This window comes from Populus trichocarpa, chromosome 15, assembly GCF_000002775.5.
Source record: "Populus trichocarpa isolate Nisqually-1 chromosome 15, P.trichocarpa_v4.1, whole genome shotgun sequence".
Classification (NCBI taxonomy): Eukaryota; Viridiplantae; Streptophyta; class Magnoliopsida; order Malpighiales; family Salicaceae; genus Populus; species Populus trichocarpa.
Window position 1 is genome coordinate 604,261 of NC_037299.2, and position 24,950 is coordinate 629,210.

Genomic DNA, 24,950 nt, shown 5'->3' on the forward strand with positions numbered 1-24,950 from the left:
AGTTATAATATACTTTTTAATAATAATAATGTTATGTTGCAACAACAACAATAAATAAATAAGATTTATAAAAAAATTAGCACAAAGATTTAGACTGGTGAACATTGAATAGCAATTAAATCTCTCATTCAAGAATTAAACAGGAGAATATAGAATGGTTTATGGTGCATACAATTTGGGGCAATATAGGCATTGGCTCATAAAGGACCAAAAACTACTAGATTAATGCGCTTTATGTTCATATTTAATGTGAACTATAAACTAATGTTTACTTCAATCATGTATATGTTTAGTAATGTTTTTTTTAATTAAAATATTTTTATTTTTTATTTTTTATGGTAGTTCATCAAAATCATAAAAAAATCTAAAAAATCATATTTTTTCAAGTAAAAAACAATTTGAAAAAAAAAAGTTACTACAATGCTAAACGGGCAGGTATATATAATAATAAAATAAATTAAAGTCATTGAAACTCAAACCTCCTCCTTCACTGGGTAAATTATTAGATACACAATTTATAGGTTATATCTGCTTGAATATGAGCATATATAACTAATACTTAAAAAAAAATATTATCTTAGTAAATACTAAGGTTGTAATAAATAGTTAAAAATTATCTTTGATTGATAGTGAAGTGTTCAATTTGTACCAAGATAATACTCAAAGTTTGATTTGACTAAATTTCCAAATTCAAAGGACCAAATATAATTTTTTCCCCATATCCAAACAACATCTCCAAGCAATACATTGGCCTTTATCTCATTATCATTTTTAATTGGTCGCTGCTGCAGAATTGACATTATCAGTTTTTATATATATATATATATATATAAAATTACTCATTAATAAAAATATTTTAAAGAAACAAAAAAAATATCCTCAAAATGTTGGAGTTAAATTTAAAATAAAAAATAAAGATAAATATATGGTAAGGAATGAATAGATAAATTTTATATTCTAATTTGTTCTAGCAAATATAGATCTTTTATTTTTAATGAAATTATTAGTTAATCTTTTTATTTTAAAAAAATATCAACAATAAGTTCATATATATATATATATATATATATATATTATTCAAGTGGGATGTTCGGGTTAGCTTTCACGGACCTCGACTAATCCCCACAGACCCTGAAATTAACGGATCTCGACTAATCCCCACAGGCCCTGAAGTTAACGATTAGATAAGTCTCTAGTGACGATCAATATATTTAATTTTATATTTATTGTAAGTTGATCATTTTGTTTGTTTTCATGACCTCTAATTTTCTCTCTCTACAATATCCTTCATTTGTAATTGAAATTTACGGGCAAATTTATTATTTTTGTTATTTTTATAAAAACAATATCATAGATAAGCATCCAGCATTGTTATATGTTGAGTGCAGAAGCATTCTTGAGTGCAGTGCTTTCATCACCATTTATGTGGACACAACACCACCTCCTATTTAATACCACTATCTAATTATTTGTTTATCAAATACTCAAGTGTTAAGAGAATCAACTAGGAACAAAATATCCTTAATTTAAATTTTATTATTTATATTTTTAAACCCAAATGTAAATACATGAAGAGCTCTTCTCCATTATTTATTTAATATTTTTATTACACTCTTAAACTAATTCTTATGTAATTTGGATTTAAGATTAAATTAAATAAAACTTACCCAATGAACTTGATATGTACTAAATCAACTTTTAAAAAATTAATTCAAGATAATTTTTTAAAAAATTAAAAACTACTAATTTTATGACTTAACTTGTCAAATTAATAATAATAAAAAAAAACAAACTACTTTCATCAGTAATTTCCCAAAGGACGAAACAAAAAAAGATATGGAAATAAAGGCACTAAAAGAGCACATTGAGAAGGCATTTATTCTTTTAATTAGTTTGGATGGCTCTATTAGAAAATTACAATAAGCGAAAACAAACCTGCCCAAGATGGGAGGAATTGTGGAGGGATTCGCCGACCACCGTGGTCGGAGTAATTGGGATACATTTTGTTGATGATCCCAAATCTGTAAAACCTACTCACCACTACTAACAGTCAAGTGAACATGAAATGAATCAGGGATCCAAATCAACACAAACATGTTATTAACGAACCTTCCTTAAACAATGCATGAACTATTGACACTTGTGGCCCAAACACTAACCATCTTTTTAAATGTCGAATCATATACATGGTTGAGCCTTGGCCATTACTACCTAGCCTTGAATCTCCACAATTCTTTTCTGTTTCTATGTACACAATAAACAAGGAAATCTAAACACCAAATGCAATGTGCAATGATGATAAATTATACTAGCATGGTTGAAGGAACAGTGGGGACGACATTTTGTTAATTTCTACCTTAGATCCACGTCCACTTGTTCTGGATTCCCCCTTTCAGTCTGGTTGTTAACAAGTTCCATGCCAAGCTGCCCTTTGTCTCCGGCACCAAATGCAAAAAGTTTCCCTGATTCAGTGAGAGCAAAGGTGTGAGCATTCCAGTATACGGAGTTGGTTAGGCTGATCTGCACCACTCGCTCCTTCACCTCCTTCAACGATGTTACTAGCTCTGGGCTTAAGACATTAGTGTGCCTATTTCCCTGTAGAAAAAAAAAATTATAAGTTAAAACATGCTTCACAGGAGGACGACTGCATTCATGCAAACATCAATATTCAAAGATAGCATTTTACAATCATGGCCATATTAAGACAAGACAACAATCAAAATACTTAAAGAGATTCTAAAATCAATCAACACAACATGAAGCATTGCCAGTTTGTCGTGTCCCAATCACCTTTTCAGTAACCATTATATATCAGTGGTGACATAACAACCATAAGGTTAATCATTCAATATCTTGCTAAATACGGTTAATTTCCACATGGCAGTGGCACACAAATCATTAATATCAGGAAATTAAACAGCTGGTAGTTAGCATGTCAGAGAAACAGTTGTAAAATTGAAAGGAAAGCAAGAATATCCCCAGCAATAAGGGGACCACCAATTAATGTTAAGATGGGAAAAAAAATGATGTAATTATGTAATGACTGCATAAAGTAGTAAGCAATTAAAAAATTACATCATCGATCTTAAATTGCACTTCATGCAACGAAATTATGTTATGGAGGTGTAAAGAAAGGGCTGAGTGTGTTCAAGATTTGTTCCATGAGACCAGGAAATCAGGCAAACTTCTTTCTTTCCACGTTAATGAAACAAAATCTATCAATATATAAACATAGGACCAAACAGAAGAGGGCCAGACCTGTCCATCACCATCACCATTATGACCTAGGCTAGCAGATTCACCACAACCAAATGAGTATACATCACCATCATCAGATACCACGAAGGTTGTGTAATCCCCTGTAGCAACATGAACAGCTTTGACCTTGCTCAAAGCATCAACCACCTTAGGAACCGATTCACACTCTTCATTTCCATGGCCCAAGCACCCATAGCGGCCCCAACCCCATGTACAAACCCGTCCATCCCTTCCTACCACGGCAGCATGCCATGCACCAGCAGCAACCACCATTGGCTGAAGGTTCAAAAGCTGAAACTGTTCTATCAATCGTGGGTACTTCTCATCAGTTCTTGATCCATGTCCAAGCTTCCCACCCAAGCCACATCCAACAGAGTATACCGACCTGATATACATCCAAAATATAACACAAAGATTAGAGACTACTAAACTGTTGTAGCCGATTCAATAGCAGTCATGACCATACAGTTGGATGAGACATGATAGAATTAAATCAAGGATTTTGAAAAGATCAGAAGGAAATATTAAATTGTTAATAACAGTTACTTCTTAAACAGACCTTTATGCTTATCCTTGGTTAAAAAGTAAGTTCCTAAGAAAATTTTAGTTTTTTCTTTTGCAATGTTGTCTCATGGTAAACACAAGGAGCAACTCACATGCCACTGGGTTGACAGGCCAGAGCAAGAAGGTAACAGTATCCAGCTGCAATTTGAACCACTGGTATGTTCTCAAGTGCCCCCAACAAAGGATGGGGTACAACATCATTTGGCTCGGTCTGATGACCAAGTTTGCCATCATTGCCCCAAGAAAACGTATAAACCCTTCCTTCTCTGGACAATACAGCGGTGAAGAAATTTCCTATTGCAGCTTGCACCACAAATATGTTTTTCAAGGACTCAACCAGCTGTGGAGTTGTGACAGTTTTAGTTCCTTGAACTCCATACTCAGCTTCACCAAAGGAGTCCTTTCCAAAGGCATAAACCTCCCCAGCATCACTAATCAGCATTGTCCTGCCAGGCCCAGCAGCTGCTTGGATAATTCGAATGCCTTGCAGGGATCTGCAACACAGTGAAGATCCATTAAATTTCTAAAGCACAGAAATCACCCTTTTCATTTTCCTCAACTAACAACACATACCTGATTTGCCGAGGTCGCCATTCCTCTTCAGTGGTGCCATGCCCAAGTTGTCCTGAGCTATTAGAGCCAAAGGAGTAAGCTACTCCATTCGATGTCACAGCAATACTGTGACCAGGTCCTGCAATTGCCTGGGATCTCTCCCTCCTGCAACATGCTTCTCCAGCCAGCAAAAATCTCAGGACCAGTTTCCATGAGCCCCCACACCTTTGTTTCAAATCTTGGCGTTCTTCAGGTGTCATTGGCTTAAATATGGCTCTTTTTTGACACATATCAAGAGCAGCAAGCTCTGACATGGATAATTCATAGTCGGGGGCAAAGCTTGCTGGCTGCCTAAAGAAGGAACATGTTGCCTGCAATATGGACATTGGAAATCAAATCAGCAGCACTATCGATTCTACGAAATAAAAAAAAGCTTCACAGTCACAAGTTAAGGAAAAATATCACTTGCCTCGAGTTTTGCAAGATCTTGAGGATCCAAGTTACATGTGGTGAGAACATGGAGGACAATTGATGGATTGGCAGCTAGGGGGAATTCTCCAGGAATTGAGTCCCCAAAGCAATGACGCTGATTTCGTTGATATGTTGAGACAGGAACAGCAACAATGGCTGTAACAGGCTGATCAGTGATGTTATGGTATTGTATAGTTGGGGTTCCACTCGTAGTGGAATCCATGGCCATTGCCAAATGATCGCAGTGCACAAACTTGGCAGAGTAGAGGATTTAAATAGCTGGATAAAAACAGACAAACAGAGGCAAAGATCACCACATTGTTATCCAACATAGTAATAAAGACTTAAACTTCAGTGTTTCATACTACATTTACACAGTAAGAGAATCTCATCCAAGATGTATTTACCTAAAATTATAAATCAATCAGCAAACTTCAATTCTCAAACCCACAAAATAAGCACATGCAAATGAACTCTCCTCCAAAGCTAACATAAACCACCAATCCAAACCAGCTGGCATAATCCTTGATGCAGCATGTTTTGATCAAACCAACAGTAGCAACTACTAGTAAATCAATCATCTTTACATTCCAACTAAAAAAAAAAGTCTCCAAGATTCAAAAGGCAATTTTGTTTTCCTTTTCCTTAAAAGGGGTGGCTCCCTGTGATGATCAGGTGCAGAAAACTGTATAAATTTTCAATTTTGGTCCTCCATCGTCAACACCATCATCATCATGATGCATGAAATACACAATAATCATTCACGATAAAGGCTTTAGCAAGGAGTAAGAGTTACTTGCATGCTTAACTTTACCATTTCAAATGGATTTTCCCTATGATCTATACAAAATAAACACCATAAAGTTCAAGAATTTATCAAAGAACCCATACCAAAATCTCAAAGTCTCAGTCTTCCCTGCTTCTCGGACCTAATATCCTCTGTTTCTGCGAACCTTTATTTTTTTTCTTTAATTTCTCAGCCCACAAGTCAACAAATAGAAAAAGAAAAGCCCCCATAAAATTTTCCAAGAAATCCCATCTTTTCTCCTGTTTTCCCTGATCTGATTAGACAATTACCAGTGAACCAAATCAGCAAGAAAAAACAAGTTTGTTTCAAGAGTGAAAGCTCTGCTTTGAATTGATCAAAGAACAAAACAGAGAAAATCCCAAAAAGGAGATCAATGGATGAAAAATCTGAAGAAAATATGAGAGATGATGATCAAAGATTAGATATATATATAGAGAGAAAATAAGGGAAATAGAAACCGGTCAGGGGAGAAAGATGTGCAGTGGATGATGATAGAGAGGGTGAGATCATATGAAAAATCTATATATCCTCCATAAAATTCCGGGTAATTTATATTTTCACACATATCCATGCATCCATGCTACACTTCCATCCCTACAGTTTCAAATTGTCAATATCATCCTTATATTTATTTTCTGAAAGTTTCCATTTTACCCTTTATTCCTATAGTTTTTTTTTTTATAGTGCATTTGAGATGAGTTTGAAATTCCTTCTTAAATTACATTTCAGTTGGAAAATCATCAAATTTGATACACTTTAAGAAAAATAAAAAAAACAAGTTAAATAATTTTTTTAAAAAAATCTATCTTTTTTTTAGATGTTTATTTTATTTTTTAACTCTTTTTCTCTCATTTTTTCCTTCTCAAATTCCTTCTTATTTTTTAAAAAAGTTTACCATTTGATGGCTTGGGGGTAATATCGGAACTTTAGTAAAATAGAAGGGCAGCAGCATAAGGAAATGTTAGGGGAGAAATGAAAAGTTGATGAATCTACGAGTAAAAAAAAAAAAAAATTATGAATGCGGTAGTGGTTACAGTACTTATTAAAGTGTTTTTTATTTAAAAAATTAAAATTATATTTTAAAAAAAATATATTTTTTATATTAATATATTAAAATAATCTAAAAATATAAACAAATTAAATATAAACAAATTAATTTCAACCGAATTCCATTTAAACACAATTTCAAACAGGGTTTATAAAAAATGTATTTAACATTATGATTGAACCATGTTTTTAAAAAAGTTTATTTATTTTAGTTTTAAATTAATTTTTATATGTATTTTTAAATTATTGTGAAGCATTAATGTTGAAAATAATTTTTTTAATATATTTTTTTATATAGAAAAAACACTCTTTACTGCACACTTAAACAGCCACTAAATGACTAATAGCAAGGATAAAAAAAATTTGAAAAAAAAATTGAAAACCCATAATGTGAAAAAGGAAGAATATTCTTTGAATCATGCTATTGCGAGCATTTGGTGGGGAAATTGGTTTACCCAAAAAGACACCTTCCTCGCGTAGCAAAGCATAGTTACCAAGTAAAAGTAATCCAACACGCAACAGTGCCTTCCAGTTTCCGTCCTTAACAAGTCATCACTTAAGAATTATAGCCAAAGTCACTTACTTTAGGTTTCTTAATGTTTGTGGACTATTAGGCATGTGATTTTCATAAAAACTTTGATATATAAATAATTCGTGTGACTTAGACATCGCCACTTCCAACTTTGAGCCGTTCAAAAAACAGCTATAGTCAAAATTGCATTATTTTTAATAATATTTGGTTAATTAGTATGTATTATAGTTTTGTATGAGTCTCATTGAAAATTTCCTTTTAAAACTTTGGTTATAAAAAATTTATAATTTATAATTTCATCTAAATATATTTTATAAATGTTATTACAATATAAAAGGAGAAAAAATAAGATTAGTTCTCCTACTGAAAGAGATAGTATATAATGTTATTCTTAATGTTGTTGTTGAGCTAGAGTTCATTTGTTTTTGTAATAATAGTATTTTTTAAATGTTTTTTATTTAAAAATTTATTGAAATACTATTTTTTTTTTATTTTTTAAATTTATTTTTAACATCAGCACATCAAAATAATCTGAAAATATATATATAAAAAATTTAAAATAAAAATTTTAATATTTCTAAAAAATTGTTTATAAAATAACCATAATCAATTATAAATCTTGATTGGAGAGAAAACATGATGATCAAGTAATTAAAACGGTCCAAGTTAAATCCAGTAAAATCAGTTAACTCGAGATATTCATTGGTGTTACGTCCACTTGGTTGAACCAATAATATATATCTTGAGTGGGTTATTATAAAACCCGGGTTAAAATAACTTTTTCGGCTACGGTTTGAAAATGTAAGTTTTAAAAAATATTAAAATTAATTTTTTTTTATATTTAAAGTTTCAGAAAAGAAATTTCAATAAACTCATATAAAATTACGATGTGTGTTAATTATTTTTTAGAATTAAAATAAAACTAATCTGGAAACACAGTTTCATCCACATCTCAATACGCTAGCTAAGAAACCCAAAGGAATATTATAACGTATACAGATGTGTAGCTGTAGTAGAGCTGCTTGAGCTCACACAAAAGATCAACACAATATGTCAATTGAAGCATTCATCACTTCTTTTGAACTTGCTTTTGCTTAGTCATGTTGTGTCCTGTTCTTCAACATCTGTTCATGGGGTATCTGCTAGTAGACGACACCTCATACACAGTGACAAAAGGTATTGGAGGTGCTGACAAATCTTGATAGGTTATGCTGCTCCTTGAAAACAAATTTCATTTCGGAAAAAAGAAAAAAGAAAAAAAACACTAGACACCATAGCTCTTACCCCTGTCCCGGGTCGCAAACCCGAAACAAAAAATATTCTTTAAACTAGTTTGAAATAATCTCAGTTCAAAGTAAATTTCGAGTCAGAGAGTTACTGGATGAACGGATTTGTACTCTTATTTCATGAAAAGTCCAAGCACATAAAGATCAGTGGTAGTAATTGAAACAGCCATCTGAAAATAGGGAAAAACCTGAGATTTTGTTGAGTGAGACTGGGAATATGATGGCTAAAATCTTACAGTAAAAGCAAACATGATAGCCAGGATCCATTTGGGCAGGTGTTTTACTGTGAGAATCAATGAACCATGCTGCATATTTTTATGGCCCGACAAATGGTCAATGGTTTTGTTTGCCACATTGAAGACAGGTATACTTCAAAGTTTACAGACAGGCCTTGCATGATTACACACCTGGGCGGGGAGTCATGCTTGAGAAGACAAGACTTTTACAGCAGAGGAAGCCTACTGGTTTTGTTCGCCTGGACAGAAAATGTTACAGGTGAAGTGTGCACTGATCTTGGGTTTTCCATGATTGTTAATTATGGAAACTTTAACTTATTTATCATAGTCATAAAATTCAGAACAGCTCATCGGATCTACCAGGTCACTGTGACTCGTTTGATTACTAACCAACCTGGTTAAACACACAGTCCTTAATCTATTAACTTTCTTAATTTTTTTTATTAGAACATGATTTTATTTTTATTTAAATTAGAATCAACTCTTCCACACATGCCTCGCTCCAGGAAAAAGAACATAAATAAAGCATCTTTTTAATGTCTCTAGTTTGCTTGTGAGTTGGGTTTGTTGAGTTGCAAGTGAGGGTGTATCTGAATTGAATTGGATTAGATTGCAGCAATAGAAAATATTTTTTAAAATAAATTTTTGTTTAAAAATATATTAAAATATATTTTTTAATTTTTTTAAAATTTATTTTTAATATCAAAACAATTAAAAAATACTAAAAAAAATTAATTTAAAACAAAAAAAAAATTCATATTCAACTTCAATGCTGAGCACACTTGAAAAAATATTGTGTGATACTATGGTCTTGCTTTTTTCACCTGCAGAAAGAAAAATAGATGGAGAGATGATGAAATGGAAGAAATAAAAAATGTTGGGATACAAAATAATTATATATTAATTTATTCCAAATCCTATTTCTTTTCCTCATTTCCCCTAACTTTTCTTCATTATTTTCTTGCAAAACAAACACTATTTGATCCTGTATGTTATAGTACCAGGCCATCGAAACTTTTTTTTTTTTTTTTTCAACCTACCTGAATTTTCCTTGTTTCCTTCCAAAACCTCCAATTATTAAATCTGTGCGTGCCTTCAATTTTTATGATTATCCTTTTAATCCTAATCTTGAATTACGCCATCGGATGCAGGCTTCTTAGCACACTGGAAGGGAAAAGATAAAACGATCACAGAAAAGGCATAGCATCTTCGCAAGACAAGAAAGGGTGTTGGAAAACCTTTATCTTCTAGTCACGATTGCTTTTCAAATACATATAAGATCAGGGAAATTCCGTACTTGAATGACAAGATACGAGCAAAACAAGATAATTTACTCATGAACTTGCACAAAAATTGGTGAAAATTAATGATAATTTCAAGTTACTCATTCAACTTGCAGACATCGATGAACTTCTGAACTGCATTGTGGTATTGTGTTCCCTGTGATATTAACAAGCACATCATCCAAGTTAGCAAAATCTAGATACATATATCTGTGCATGCGCAAATTATAATAACAATAAAATCATAAGATAGAGACGACTGGAAACTGAAATAACCAAACGGGAGAGTATAATGTGTCAAGTTGCATGCATGCATGCTTGGCATAATATATAAACCAAATCACAGGACAGGGTTTTCTGCCCAGCAATGACCATGAATCTGTTTCAGTCAATAATGGTCATCAGTATAGAAACTACACATTTGTTAATGGAACATTAATACTGTAGTGATTCCTCAGAGGAAATATGGTATGCAAACCTCAACCTATTGAACAAGAGCATGCAACTGCAAGCACTTTATTGGTTGCTAAAGTGAACCTACTGCTGTCTCATTAGTACATATAACACACAGCTCCTAAAAGGTCCAGTGAGTCCCTACCCTCAATGTTTTCATAAGGATGTTTGAATTGTATCAATCCTGTATTGGTACAAATCAATAGTCTCATAAGCACCTTGTCCCATTTCATTCTCTGCACGGTACTTCAAGCTATGATCACTATATCTAATATCTAATGCTAATTGCCACCTTAGATGCTCAATGCATTCATGTTGCTTCTGTGAATTGTAAGGTTAAGGCTGCACAGAAAACTTTCACATGGCTTCCTGGGGATAGAGGACTAGTACCAGATGCATATTACAAGTTTCCTAGACAATACCAGCTTCCTCCTTCAAAGATTGTTCAACTATTTAAGGTTTGATACTTAGAAAGTGGTGAAACCATTTTTGGAAGATAATTAAAACAAGCAGGAGGGGAACTGAGTAACTAAGCACTACCTCCCAGTAAAGTTGATTGCATTCCATGCACTGCCAGAACTCTAAATTTTTGTTAAACAAGCAATCGGGAATTCTTTGGAAACCCTTTGCAGCTTCAACTGCCTCTTCTGTTGTCAGTGGCTTTTGAATGAACCTCCCATTGCATTTCGTGCACCTTGACATCAGCTGATCCTCATTAATTTGTAATTGGAAAGTTTCAATTACCTGCAAACTTCTTCAATTTTAGCCTCTACAACCATGTTTCATTACTCTCAATTAACAAAAAATAAACTGCATGTATTCATCCTCTGCCTTTACAACAGCACAACATTGCCTAGATTGTCATGGACATATTGACAACACATACCAAAAAGGTAGACCATTGACGTCTAGTTGTATTATAATATGCAAAAAGAGACTCAGTATGGCGAGAACAACCTTAAGCACAAATGAAGACAATGGTGCTAGTCCGTGAAAGACTTTCATGCAAAATCAACCATTAGGCAATTCACAAGAAATGACCTTTTCCCTGTTTCTTGTACTTGCTGCAGAATTATCAAATGTTTTTGAAGTTCAGCCAACTTAAAATTGTGGTGCTAAATGCAAAGCTAATTTGTTTTTCACTGAGTTGCACACCCTTGTATGTTTGCATGTACCATGTACCTCAAGTAGTTGTTCATTTTTAAGAAGATTCTTCACCCTGTAGATTTGATTCTTTATCAAATATTGGTGTCTCAATAGCTTAGCATCTCGTGTCAAAAGCACTCTCTGTTCCCTGTATGCTTGATCCAATAACTCCCTGAATACAACGAACAACAGAGTGAATAGCTTTCACTTCTCATGGCCAAAAGATATTCAAAGACATAATAAATAACTACACACAATCATGTGCATCCTTCTAAATACCTGGATTCTGGTTTTTTTGAACTTGGGATTGCTGCATCCACACCCACACATCGTAAATGTTTTGCCAAGCCTTCAATCTGTGCAAGTACTTTATTTAGCATTCTGTTTACTATGAACAAAAGAGTGCGTATATTATTACATCTAGCGGAAATACAGACTTCTCTTTCCTAGAATGGTTATAGGATAATGCATTTATTTCTTATTTTTAGTTGATATAATTTTAAATTGAGCCCTATCTCAAAATTGCCCCGTCCTTGTCAGGAAAGGCTGCCACCTAAAGGTGTGGACTGCAGACCGTTGCAAGCACAGGAAACTGGCATGTAATTAAACCATTTTTATTGGAATTTGGCCTCGTTTTGGAAGCTTAAATTTTATAGTGGAAGAAATAGAAAAAAAAAAAAAACAGAAATGCTTTTACCATCACGTCACATAGGAACTTAGGGCATCCATCACCACCTAAGGACAAGTCCCATGGTGGAGGGCCTTGCCAGTCACCAGTATTGTCCAACTGCTTTTCTCTGGTAACTGCAACCAGTGAAGGGTGTTTTTTCGCTTTCTTTCTGGCAGCTTTTGGTTTTCTGTCAGATTCTCTCAACAGAATTTTCTCACCATATTTTCTCACTATCTTCAGGAGAGATTCATTCATAGGCATGGTATTTCTGGATGATGTCCTGGAAACTGCCACATCCACCTCAGCTATTCTTTGGCAGTTTTCTGAAGAAACAGTAGCTTGGAAGATATGGGAAGCTTCAAAATATTTGATCCTAATAATTTTATCATCAATATCATGCTTCTCAAGAATTTCTTTCAACCCAAGATTTACACCAGAAGAATGCAGTTCCACCATGTCGTTAGAAGAATTGCCTGCAGTACAAGTAAGACTTTTACAACCAGTTCAAACAATGTCATAGGCCTCATAAACATCAGAGGAAGAGAGATCAAACCATCAATAATCTCTCTAAATTTGTAAATACACCTGCTCTGTTAACAGGAAAATCCCATGTTTTAATCCTATTTGACTAAGACCGTGCACTCAAAAGTACAAGAGAAGTCTGAGCTATGTTGTGCGGCACATCATCCACATACTTGTTTGCAAACATTGCTTATGGTATCTGAATAACTTGCTTCCACATGTGTTTTTGCTCAATTGGGCCAGTATAATTTTAATGGAGCTCTAGGGAAGGCTTACATGTTAGCTACCTACAGAAGAAGGTTTCCTTCCAAGCTCATCCAATGTGCATTAAAACATTATTTCAAACAAGTATGCTCTGAAGTACCAGTCAACAAACTGGAGAACAAATCATACTGAATTTATCCTAAACTATGAATTCAGTAAGTTATACAAATTGTAAAGTCACTAGTATGAACCTTTCAACCACCACGAACCTTTTTTGACAATGTTGTCCTGGAAGACATTAAATATTTTGAGCAAGCAGTGTGCATCAGCAGCTGCGTATGTTTTTTGCTCTTCTGTAAGAGGACGATGTGACCAATCACTACATTGAAGTTCCTAAAGAAGACATGGATTTTACAAATTAACAACTCAGTTACAAATTACAGTAATTAAATCCGACCCCACAGGAACTATGGAATCCGACAAGTCAACTCCTCAATCCTCCAGAATGCATTAGGAGAATTGGAAGAAGCATATCATTTGATTAAGTTAATTATAGATGTAGCATCCATGCCTAAAAAGAAAGTCAGACATTTATAGAGTTGTGCGCTATTAGAACACCACAGAAAATCTAGAGATTCCAAGTAGCACAAGAAAGCAGCAAGTTACATATCTATTTAGAAAGTCTATATCCCGCGATTTATACACCTGTAATCATTTTATTGAAATTGAAATCAATCTAAACCAGCTTAGAGATAGCTGTAATGGTTTGGTCCTCGTAGAGCAGTGCAACTTTAGATTAGAAAGGCATTCATTCCAAGTCCATAGTTATCATATACTAGTGCAATAATTGTTCATCTCATGCATTATGCAAGGGTAAATTTATAAACTATGAACTGGTACAGATTTTAAGCAGAAATAGACTACTAAAAATTTGATGCTAAAACTAATAAAAGCAATGCAAATTTATAACATTGCAAAAAAAATATATCAACAGGTAAAAAATTAACTGGTTTGACCAAAGAGAAAAGTAGTTTTGTCTTCACAATTAATGCAGAATAAAGCTGAATCATCAAGATTTTTAATAACTCGGTTACAGCAAATCAAAGCCATTTCATTCACCATACTTCTATACAGACTGTGCTTGTTTTCCATAAATACTTGGCTAATTAGGTGAAAGTTTGAGAATAAGCATCGAGAATTGATATTATACATAGAACAAACAAATCCCAAAGATTTCCATAACATAAAATAAACAGGCATTCTAATAACAGCGCATTTCCAGTACAGGATAACATAGGAGCCATAAATCTCAAATTAAGTCATTCAGAGTTTCAAACAAAAACTTGTGCATTCATCACCATACCTTTGAAAGAGAAATTCCCAGTACTTCTTTGCAGATAGTTGCTAAACTCTTGGTTTCCTTCGGTCCCTTCCTTCCCTGTTGCTTATGTTGCATCTGATAGTATATGCTAGTGATGTCCAGATACGGCTCCACCTATTCAGCCAGTGTTCAACAATTGAAAAAAAAATTACAAAGTCCAATCAATCCTCTTTAATCAATGACCACAAATTTCCTCAATCTCCCATAACATCTTAGATTATGCTGAACGAAATGAAATTGAAAAACCAATAACCATCTTCTGATTCGATTCCTTTCTAACACAAGGATTAACACCAAATTCACATCATTATCCAGTAAATCATCTAATCAATATTGCACTTACTGTATGTCAAGATACTAGCCTATTGTTATTTCCTATTCATAATGATAAATTAAGCTTAAAGAAATTGCACTATAAGCTCTAAGCTATTCCAGATAGATAGATGGCAAACAAAGTAGAGAATAATATCAAACTATCAAACTAAACAGAAACTGTACTTAAAAGGCAGTGAAAGTATGGTTCTTTTCTCAGAAACCAAACAACCATGATAGAAAAATTCAGTAATTACCTCATAGAAACAAAAACAGTACTTAAAATGAATAAAAATAAGGTTATTTTCTTGGAAATCAAACAGCACATAATAGGAAAATCGAGTCTTTACCTTATCAAAACCAGGATCGCATCCTTGTAAGCAAAATGTTGAGGACAAGTACACCAAATCCTGCTTAAATTTAAAACCCAATTTCAGAATATCAGGAGAGACAAAAGTCTCTCTCAACAATTCCCATATTGAAGGTAAAGGGACTGAGTGCAGGTCAAGCAGGAAAGTTTCTGACTCGTCCGAGTCATGACCGAGTTGACAGGCGAGTTGGAGGAGTGACACAGTTGGGAAAGTGGGCTGGTGGGTTTGGCCTCGAATTGGCTTCCACTCGGCGTCCAGACCAATGATTGAGGAGCGAGTCAGGGACTGAGTCAGGTGAGTGAACTCGGGAGACTCAGTTGAATTGACTAGGTGGATTTTGAGGGGCTTTTCGCTTGGGAGATCCATGAGGAAAGCAAGTGGTAGAGAAGGTGTAGGCTCTTTGCCCAATTTATAAAATAAAAACTATGGGCTTTGACCCCTTAATATATTTATTTTTTATATTTTTTTTATAAACTATAATCTTTTCATTACTTTTATGAATGTTCAATAATTTTATTTTTAGATGAAAAAAATAGTTTATAAAAAAAATTCTCAATTAACGTATAAACTGGTCTAAAATTGATTCTCCTAACCCTTAAAAATAAAATATAAATATAAATAAAGATTTGTTTTCTTTATTACATATTAGTCATTTCTATATTCTTGGAAGGGTGAGAACACAAGTTTGATTTTTAGGAGGTACACTTATTGAAAAAAATAATCACGAACCCTGAACGGAATTAGTCTTACCTTTTAAAAAAGATATAAAAATACTCGAATAAAAAAAAAATTAGTCTTGCTATAAAAACACAAACCTGGCTAGAGCTTCTCTTTGTTCTTGGCTTCTTGCTATTGTGTTACTTTTTTTTTCTTTGATTTCTTCGTGAAATTGCAAGTTAGAAAAAGAAGTGATGAGAAACAAAAAAAAAAAAAAAGGAAAGGAAAGAAAGACCTATAAAGAGAGTATTAATGATAGTCAAACAACCTTGTTAATTATATATTTTCATTATAGAAAACAAGATTACATAAAATAATTATAGTTTATCTATAAAAAAAATTAAAAATATCACGAGAATAATATAACTATAATCATTTATAAATTATTTTTTATTTTATGGATTCAAAAAAGCCATAAACAAAAAATAAATTTTTAGATAAGATCACTTCTAGATAAAAAAAAATAATAATAATATGAAATTCCCATATCTTGTTATAAAATTTAAGCTCATGATTTTAAAATTATATCATGTTAAAAAATTATTTTAATCTAAAATTTTAAGTTATTAGAAAAAATATATTATCACAATGGTTAATGATCCCATGTCTCATACCAAGTTGAAGTCCTTACATCTCCTCACTAGTTCCTTCTACAATTTAGTGTCTGTGGTTCTCGGTTTGCTAGAACAGCAACCTTCTCCCTTCAAATTAAAGATCAAAGTCCTTGAAAGTGCAATACAGGGGAGAGTCATCAGCAGTACCTGATGATTTGAAGACTTATTTCCTTGGTGATGATCTTCATGGAGAAACCATACGCGTGGAAGGCAGCATTTATGCAGAAACCATGTTTCCACAATTTACTTTTCCTTTTTCCTGTGTATCTTGTTCATGCTCTATATATATATAATACCCATCTGAAACCATGTTGTCTTATGGCTCACCTCTTATCTCCCTGTAGGTGGAAGCCTGGTGTTTGAGCTCGCCATCATTTCCAGGAGTAAATTCTCGCACATAAGTTACTGCACGCAGCTATCTTAACATTTTCTTTGGTTTACCACTGTTGTCGCAGCAAAGGAGTTTACGTTTTGTAAGTTTTCTGACCTAGATTAAGAGGCAAAAGCATAGAGATCTAGCTTTAGCTTCCTAATCCCACTGCCCAGAGGACCTGAGGAGCTAGCTGTGTGAGAATCTGTTCTGATCTCTTGTCTGTGGAGGTACTGAGCAAGTTGAGAATCTGGGAAACATGCAATCCAAATATCTTACATGTTGTCTTTTATATCTCCTGTAGCTGCTTCTTTGTTCTTGATCTTGATTGGATCGGTGATGTTCACGGTAGGGGGAGGAATCTGACAACGTAGTGTGAAATACATGCATGCATGTTCAGAAGATCATAGGCTACAACGTTAACTTGAAACTGAAATACCTGTATCAATATAGACACCCTGTTTTTGTGAGCAAAAATTTAATCGAATCTCAAATTGTGTGTGATTTGAGCATATTGATTAATAATATTATTCCTTGTGCAATTTTTTGAATGATGTATTTCATGAATTCTCGAGTTTAATCTTATATTTATAAAATTTGATCAAACAAGTTGACTTGATAACTTCTAGTTTATACTAGTTAAATGCTGCCCCGCGCGATGCCGCAGGTCAATTATTTTTTGCATTTCAAAAATAATATCAAAATTTTTATTTTAAATTAATTTTTTATTAAAATTTTATTTTATGACGGAAATTAATTTTATTGGATCAAATTAATTTTATTAAAATTAATTAGTTAGTTAGTTTGAGTGAAATTTTATTTTAAATTAATTTTTTATTAAAATAATATGTATGATTCCAAAAGTAATTTTTTTAATAAAAAAATTTGAGTGAACTCGATCAAAATTTTTGAACGGGTTAGACACTAAATAAATTCTTACGAGATGACATACTCGCGCGCTGCGGGCTTATAAAACAAATATACTTGATAGTGTTATAATTATGAACCATCGCTAGATAAGTAATAGCTAGAAACTAAAGGTATGATGAAGTAAATATTTTATGACGGAAAAAAAAGTTATGTTGGTGATAAAAAACTTAGAGACTGAACAAAATAATTTGTAGCAATCCACAATATTTTGTGAGGAAAAATACAGTGTTTTCCCTACATGATTTAGCTTTTATGTTAATAAAAAGCAAAAAAATTACAAAGTTAAATTTCTATCAATTTAATATTAAAACAAAATCGACAAAGATAATTTTGGAAGGAAAAAAACCCTTGAGGAAAAATGTTGTAGCAATTGACAATGTTTTGTGAGAAAAACTACAGTGTTTTTCCCAATAAAATCGACAAAGATAATTTAAAAAAAAATCATAAAAAAAACCATTTAGAGAAATGTTGTAACAATCAACAGTGTTTTGTGAGGAAAACTACAATGATTCCCCCATATGATTTAGTTTTATTGTAATTATAATTCTTAACTAACTCAATATTCAAAAAATAAATAAATTTGACAAAGATAATTTTGGAAAAAATCATAAAAAAAAATCATGTGAAAAAACACTGCAGCAATTCACTGTGTTTTAAATAAAAAAAATACAAAACTAAATTCTCAATCAGCTCAATATTAAAAAAAAATCGACAAAGAAAGTTTTAGGAAAAAATATATAAAAAAAACACAAAAACAAACAGGAAAAAAAACCATGTTGGAAACACTGTAGCAATTCACAGTGTTTTGTGATGAAAGCTACAGTGCTTCCCTACATGATTTAGCCTTATTTGTAATTACCTGTAATTGTAATTCTCAACCAGCTCAACATTAAAAAAATAAAATTGACAAAGATAATTTTTAAAAAATCATAAGAAAAATAAACTATGTGGAGAGACACTGTAGCAATCCACAGTGGTTTGTGAGGAAAACTACAATGCTTTTTCCACATAATTAACTTTTATTAAAAAGTTAAATTCTAACCAGCTCAATATTAAAAAAATAAAATCGACAAAAATAATTTTGAAAAAAAATATTACAAAAAAGAAAACACAAAAGAAACTGGAAAAAAACCATGCGAGGAAAAACTGTATCAATCCATAGTGTTTTGTGAGGAAAGGTAAAGTGTTTTTCCCTCATGATTTAGCCTTACTTGTATTTACTTGTAATTGAAAATAAAATCGCAAAACATAATTTTTAAAAAAATCACAAAAAAACAAAAGAAAAAAACTATGCGGAGAAACACTATTACAATCCACAATGTTTTAAAGAAAAAAAATTACAAAACTAAATTCTCAATCAGCTCGATATTAAAAAAATTAAATCAACAAATATAATTTTCAAAAATAAAAAAATAAAATAGAAAAGCCCTGTGGAAAAATACTATAGCAATCCACAGTATTTTAAAAGAAAAAAATTACAAAGCAAAAATTTTAACCAACTCAATATTAAAAAAATAAAATTGACAAAGATAATTTTAAAAAAAAAATATTGTAAGAAAAAAAAAAGAGAAAGTAATACACTGTGAGTTAAAAAAAAGTGCAAAAAAAAAAAGAAAAAAAAAAGTGATACACGGTCAAAAAAAAAAAGAAAAAGTGACAAAAAAAAATACTATGTTTTACTATTATAATTCATAGTATATAAGGTGTGGATGAACAGTAAATTTCCAATATGCTTATTAATTATTAGTTAATAGTCTAATAAAAAAAATGTTTAAACTCTAAACAATAACACTAAAGCCAGAAACCTGAGGCCAGAGTAAGTCAAAGGCCCAATTTGTGACAATAAATTAAATGTAATTTTTGCATTCTCCCCGCCTCCAAGCCCTTAGTAGTCTATGAAAGTTCACAAAGCTAATAACATAATTCTGTCTCTCTTTTTTCTTTTTAATTTTGGTTTCTTTACCTGTCTTTTTTTTTTTCTCGAGACAATAACATTGCCTAATAATCTATGAATTTTTATTTTCTAATAGTCTATAAAAATTCATTGAATACATTCCAAGAAAAGCTAATAACACAAAAATAAATTCTTGGAAATAACATGACACTCCAACCTCTGTTTTCTGGCCAAGTTTTGGTAATCAAGATATTTATAATAAATAAAATAATAAATCAAAAGAAATTACATATAACAAGCACCATTTCCTTATTGTACATAACAGAAACACGAAAAACAAATAACAAAAAAAATATCATAAACATCGCATAAAAAAATAAAACTAAAAAAAATAAAATTTAATGACAAAAAGAAATAAGACCATAGCAAACATGGATAGGAAGCATAGTAATTAATAGTAAGTGCATGCATTATAAAATGTTTTTTTTTAAATTATTTTTTATATTAGTATATTAAAACAATTTTAAAAAATGAAATTTTAAATAAACTATATTTTAACCACAATACCAAGCATATATTAAATTAAATCAAAGATATAACAATAACAAGAACAATTTCTTACTTATTTATATTGGATCCAAACCGGGGAAACAAACGGAGGCCAACCATCAAAAACAGTAACCCTGGCTCCAAACCCAAATACCTAACCCGCGCGCCAAAACCCTATTTCCCGCGAAACAAAAATAACCCGCCAACCACTCTCATTGGCTCCACGCTCCACATTTAAAAACCCAACAAAACCCAGAACAAAAAAAAAAGAAAAAGAACCCTCTCCTCTACAGCAAAAATGGCACTGAGAAGCAAGAGAAGCCAGGCTCCAAAGCCGATATTTAGATCCAAGCATGCTGACGATTACAGTGGAGTTTACTGTGAAGAATGCGGGTCAGGAGAGTCACCAGGAGAGCTACTTCTTTGTGATAAATGTGATAAAGGATTTCATTTGTTTTGTTTAAGACCTATCCTTGTCTCTGTCCCTAAAGGCTCCTGGTTTTGTCCTTCCTGTTCCAAACAAAAGATGCCCAAGTGTAAGTTCATTCCTTTTTTTTAAAAAAAATAATATTATTTTTATGACGTTTTGTTGTTGATTTCTGGGTTCTGTGAAATGGGGTTGCTATTTTGTGATTTAGATTTATTCGTAAAGGGATTTGATTTTTTTGGGTTTTTCTGTAATCTGGGTTGAGAATTGTTGACTGGAAAGGAAAGGTAAAAGAAAGGAATATTATAAACAAATCAGGAAGTGAAAATTGTATTGGCAATTATGTGGCATTTGATAACCTGGAATTGTTAATCTTCTTCATAATATTATTTGTGAAAAATAATTTATTCTTGGTTATGAGAGTTGTCTTTTGTCTCAAATTGTTGAATTGAATTTTTTTTTTGATGAACAGCATTTCCTCTTGTTCAAACAAAAATCATTGATTTCTTTCGCATTAAACGGTCCACAGAATCAACTCAGAAGCTAAGTCAAGGTAAACAAAAAATACTGGGTTGTGGATTTGTTGACTTTGTTTTAATTGATGGGTTGGTATTGATTACATTGTGTTCTGTTTATATATATATATATATATATATATATATATATATATATATATATATATATATATATATATATATTCAGAAGAAGCGAAAGCGATCTGGTAGTTTAGTAATGTCGAAGAAGAGGAGGAAGTTGTTGCCATTCAATCCGAGTGAAGATCCCGAGAGGAGACTAGAACAAATGAGATCACTTGCAACAGCATTGACGGCCTCCGGGACAGAGTTTAGCAATGAACTAACTTACCGACCAAGCATGGCACTGAGATCTGCAAATCAACCAGCTCTTGAGAAGGGAGGAATGCAGGTAAAAATTGGGAAAGCAATTCATCTATATTAAAAAATAAAAAGAGAGATGTTTCAGTGAATTTGTTAACATTAGTGACATAAAGTGTAGTTGTTTTAGTGTTTAGTTCTGATTTATGGCTTGATAGTAACTGGTACAATGTTACTTTGTATGCATGTTGTTGCATTTGAGTATTTGAAATTAGACAACCCATTTGGAATTGTCAATGAATTGGTTTATCGAGATTTTTGGAACACTTGGGGTTTTTTCAAGTGTGTCATCATCAGCTTCTAATTACCTATGGATGCATTTGAACAGTTAAGCTGAATTTTATGTTGTTTGTAGATAGACACATGCATGTGAATTGGCTAATAGTCTCAAGAATTTTCCTTTTCATCACTTTAAGAAGACTAGACTGAAGTGGAGGGATTGCATATTCTTTTCTTCATCGGAGTTGTTTTTTATTTTGATTGATTTACTTTCTTGACTTGGTTGGCTGTTTAGTAATTATAGAGTTCAGGTTTACTGAAACCCAAGTATGATTTGTTTTACAGGTCTTGACAAAAGAAGATGTCGAAACCTTAAATTTGTGCAAAAGAATGATAAATAGAGGTGAATGGCCGCCTCTTATGGTTGTTTTTGATCCTGAGGAAGGGTATGTGTATATAGTATCCAAGCCTTTTCAAAATTGACTAATTTGTTCTCATTGTGGTTAATAAATTTGGATCAGGAACTTAGTATACCTGTTTGATTGTAACAGGTTCACAGTAGAGGCAGATAGATTCATAAGAGACTTGACAATTATCACTGAGTATGTTGGAGATGTTGATTACTTGAAGAACCGTGAAAATGATGATGGGGATAGCATGATGACATTGCTTCATGCTGCAAATCCTTCTCAAAGCCTTGTTATATGTCCTGACAAGCGCGGGAATGTAGCTCGATTTATTAATGGTATCAACAATCACACGCAGTAAGTTCACTTCATTTTCTACCCTTGAATAACTCCTTTATGCCTTGGAAATAAAAGCCTCTGGCAATTGGAATTAGAAGTAGACATTTCAAGGTTAACCTGTAAGTTAGGCAGGCTGGGTAGCATAGGGGTTCATTGCTGATGCATTTTGGCAGATATGGTTATAACATTTTGCGTCATCTGCTGTGCCTATCACTTGATCATATATCATGGGAAGGAAGTGTCAAGAGTGTATAGAGAACACTGAACATGGAATTGAGTTAATTGTGAATACCTCCCAACTTGAGCTCCTTGATTTTGCAAAGGACCGAAAAATAAGGCAGGACTCTTTTATAAATGCATGAACACGATGTCCATCTAATGCCTGTTTAGGAATCCAAATTTTGCAGGAGGCCTTTCTGTTCTGCACAATTTAAGTCTTGCATTTGCCATTTAACATTTTGTTGGACTGCATTTAGAAAACAGTTACTACTTTGGTCTAATCTCATAAGAACTGTGTCCTTTGATGCAGGGAAGGGAAAAAGAAGCAGAATCTAAAATGTGTGAGATATGATGTTAATGGTGAATGCCGGGTTTTGCTGATTGCAAACAGAGATATATCAAAGGGAGAGAGGTTATATTATGACTACAATGGATATGAACATGAATACCCTACAGAGCATTTTGTTTAATCTGATTTCCTAAGTTAAAAGAAGACATCAACTAACAAGCTAATCAGATGTTGTAGTCCTCTCGACATTAGTAAATGTGAAAAGGTTCTGACTTCTGCAACAGGAATGTCCACACACTTTTGTATACTTATTTTTTGAAGCACCTAAAGGCAGCAGGTCTTGCCTTGCCTGGAGTCAAAGACAGCTATGGTGTGATACTCGCTGCTATTACCACCAGACAGTTCTGAGTTCTGCCGTACGTATCATTTTCTTAAAAACAAATCACAAGCAATTTGTGTCATGCTGTGATCCAAATAGTTGGAGAACACACAAGGTACTGCCAGACATGGAAGTATTTGAGTCAGAACGACAAGCCTGAGATGCCATCTAAAACATGTGTGCTGTAGATTCAGCCCCAACATAGAACCAACCTGAGATGCCGCCATCCTAACAACACTATCTTAATCTAGAAAAATAGGTAACCTGTAATGATCAGTCAATAGACATATTGTAGTATATGTCGTAGCTTTCTTAAATGGCATGAGGCATCTTAAGAACAAGTCTTTTTGACCCACCATAGCTAGTGTTTAACGGCTTGAAATTATGCAGACATCTGACTCCTATGATGCCAATTCTGGCCTACAGCCTCGCACTACTAAAGCTTGGTCTTTCAAGGCCAAAAGTTCAGCATTTTAAGAGTTGTATCTTTACAATGGGCCTATTGGCACCTCCTACCCAACCAGTCCCCTCTCAACCAACCGACAGCAATATGGTTTCCCAGTAAAAACCTTCCATTTGAACAAGATCTGCACACTGCTCTCATCACAATGCTTTATAATTTATATGATAATGATGATTGACAGTGAAGTTCATGTAATGCTCGTACTAAGTTGTACAGAAGCAGCTAGCACTGTCACCCACACACAAACACACACAAACACACACAAAGCTCCTGCAAAACTTACGATCTTTATTTGATCATAAACTCAGGACCACCCTGTTGCTTCTCAGTGAAAAACATAACTCAAGAGTGGTCCAAAATTAGGGTCTGCCATGATCATATAGTAGCTGGCAAAGATTATTTCGTAAGTACATATCACTGTATGGTGGAAAAAATGGGCATGTCCTCCGATTTTGTATCAGATGCACCCTCACAATTGTGGTCCTGCAACCACACTATAGCCAAAAAATATGATACTGTCATCAGATTATGGATCAGATACACCCCCCCACAGGACCACAACTGTGGTCCTAAGAGCCAAAAATCAGTACTTCTCTTTGGGTGTTACTACAAGGTATTAAGGGTCAAGCCAGGCACATATATATATATATATATATATGTTACCAGAGATATTCATCAGAACTCAGATCCGGAGAAAAGGCTTCAAGGTTTTCTTGTCCTCACAGAAATGGAAGTAGTCATACAACCAATTAACAGAAATTGTTTGGCTGTCTACTTTTCCATGATCCTCATGTAAGACTATGATGTACGTATTTTGTTCATGGCATTTGAGCTCTCTTTGTGAAGAAGATGATCTCCTTGGTTTCCGTTTGACAACACGGTACGCTGCGATTGCACCTGTGTTTCGCTAGCAAAAAACAAAAAAAAACAAAATAATGCTTTGGCCGCACAGCATTGCCAGAAGTCCCTTAGCCTAGCATATGTGCAACAATTCAAAGTATTTATAATGAAGAGTCTATTGAATCTTTTTTTAGCTAGCTGTAGAAAAATTTCGAGGACTCTCTAGCAGAATTTCTTGATGAGGTAAATGCGTAGTTGGAAGAGTTTGTAGATTGTTGTCCCTCTTAGCTTCTTGATTTTTCACC

General features: G+C 33.1%; 3 protein-coding genes across 3 annotated transcripts; 1 reads left to right on the top strand and 2 right to left on the bottom strand.

Annotated features, from left to right (window-relative positions):
- Positions 1 to 2,077: 2,077 nt before the first annotated feature.
- On the bottom strand, positions 2,078 to 6,160 carry LOC7464529 (ultraviolet-B receptor UVR8). Its single transcript, XM_024586594.2, has 6 exons — positions 5,737 to 6,160; positions 4,844 to 5,124; positions 4,396 to 4,745; positions 3,915 to 4,316; positions 3,259 to 3,643; positions 2,078 to 2,595 (listed from the first exon to the last, which is right to left on the bottom strand). The coding sequence occupies exons 2-6, from the start codon at positions 5,072 to 5,074 to the stop codon at positions 2,353 to 2,355; spliced, it is 1,611 nt and encodes a 536-aa protein (XP_024442362.1). The 5' UTR covers positions 5,075 to 5,124; positions 5,737 to 6,160; the 3' UTR covers positions 2,078 to 2,352.
- A 3,821-nt stretch (positions 6,161 to 9,981) lies between these two features.
- On the bottom strand, positions 9,982 to 15,507 carry LOC7464530 (uncharacterized). Its single transcript, XM_024586126.2, has 8 exons — positions 15,076 to 15,507; positions 14,396 to 14,527; positions 13,302 to 13,425; positions 12,334 to 12,779; positions 11,916 to 11,992; positions 11,673 to 11,808; positions 11,031 to 11,234; positions 9,982 to 10,194 (listed from the first exon to the last, which is right to left on the bottom strand). Exons 1-8 carry the CDS (start codon positions 15,460 to 15,462, stop codon positions 10,135 to 10,137), a joined length of 1,566 nt encoding a protein of 521 aa, XP_024441894.1. The 5' UTR covers positions 15,463 to 15,507; the 3' UTR covers positions 9,982 to 10,134.
- Positions 15,508 to 20,394: 4,887 nt separating this feature from the next.
- Positions 20,395 to 23,360, top strand: LOC7464531 (histone-lysine N-methyltransferase ATXR6). The gene is made up of 6 exons (XM_052447298.1): positions 20,395 to 20,706; positions 21,070 to 21,179; positions 21,300 to 21,521; positions 22,055 to 22,155; positions 22,261 to 22,473; positions 22,985 to 23,360. The coding sequence occupies exons 1-6, from the start codon at positions 20,469 to 20,471 to the stop codon at positions 23,142 to 23,144; spliced, it is 1,044 nt and encodes a 347-aa protein (XP_052303258.1). The 5' UTR covers positions 20,395 to 20,468; the 3' UTR covers positions 23,145 to 23,360.
- The last annotated feature ends 1,590 nt before the right edge of the window (positions 23,361 to 24,950 follow it).

Coding starts and splice junctions, on each gene's coding strand:
- LOC7464529 (XM_024586594.2), bottom strand. CDS start 5,074: ATGGCCATGGATTCCACTACGAGTGGAACCCCAACTATACAATACCAT. Junction 4,746..4,843: donor AAGATCTTGCAAAACTCGAG/GCAAGTGATATT, acceptor TCCATATTGCAG/GCAACATGTTCCTTCTTTAG. Junction 4,317..4,395: donor TGGCGACCTCGGCAAATCAG/GTATGTGTTGTT, acceptor ACTGTGTTGCAG/ATCCCTGCAAGGCATTCGAA.
- LOC7464531 (XM_052447298.1), top strand. CDS start 20,469: ATGGCACTGAGAAGCAAGAGAAGCCAGGCTCCAAAGCCGATATTTAGA. Junction 20,707..21,069: donor CAAACAAAAGATGCCCAAGT/GTAAGTTCATTC, acceptor TTTGATGAACAG/CATTTCCTCTTGTTCAAACA. Junction 22,156..22,260: donor GTTTTTGATCCTGAGGAAGG/GTATGTGTATAT, acceptor TGATTGTAACAG/GTTCACAGTAGAGGCAGATA.
- LOC7464530 (XM_024586126.2), bottom strand. CDS start 15,462: ATGGATCTCCCAAGCGAAAAGCCCCTCAAAATCCACCTAGTCAATTCA. Junction 12,780..13,301: donor GGACAACATTGTCAAAAAAG/GTTCGTGGTGGT, acceptor CTTGTACTGCAG/GCAATTCTTCTAACGACATG. Junction 11,809..11,915: donor TCAAAAAAACCAGAATCCAG/GTATTTAGAAGG, acceptor CGTTGTATTCAG/GGAGTTATTGGATCAAGCAT.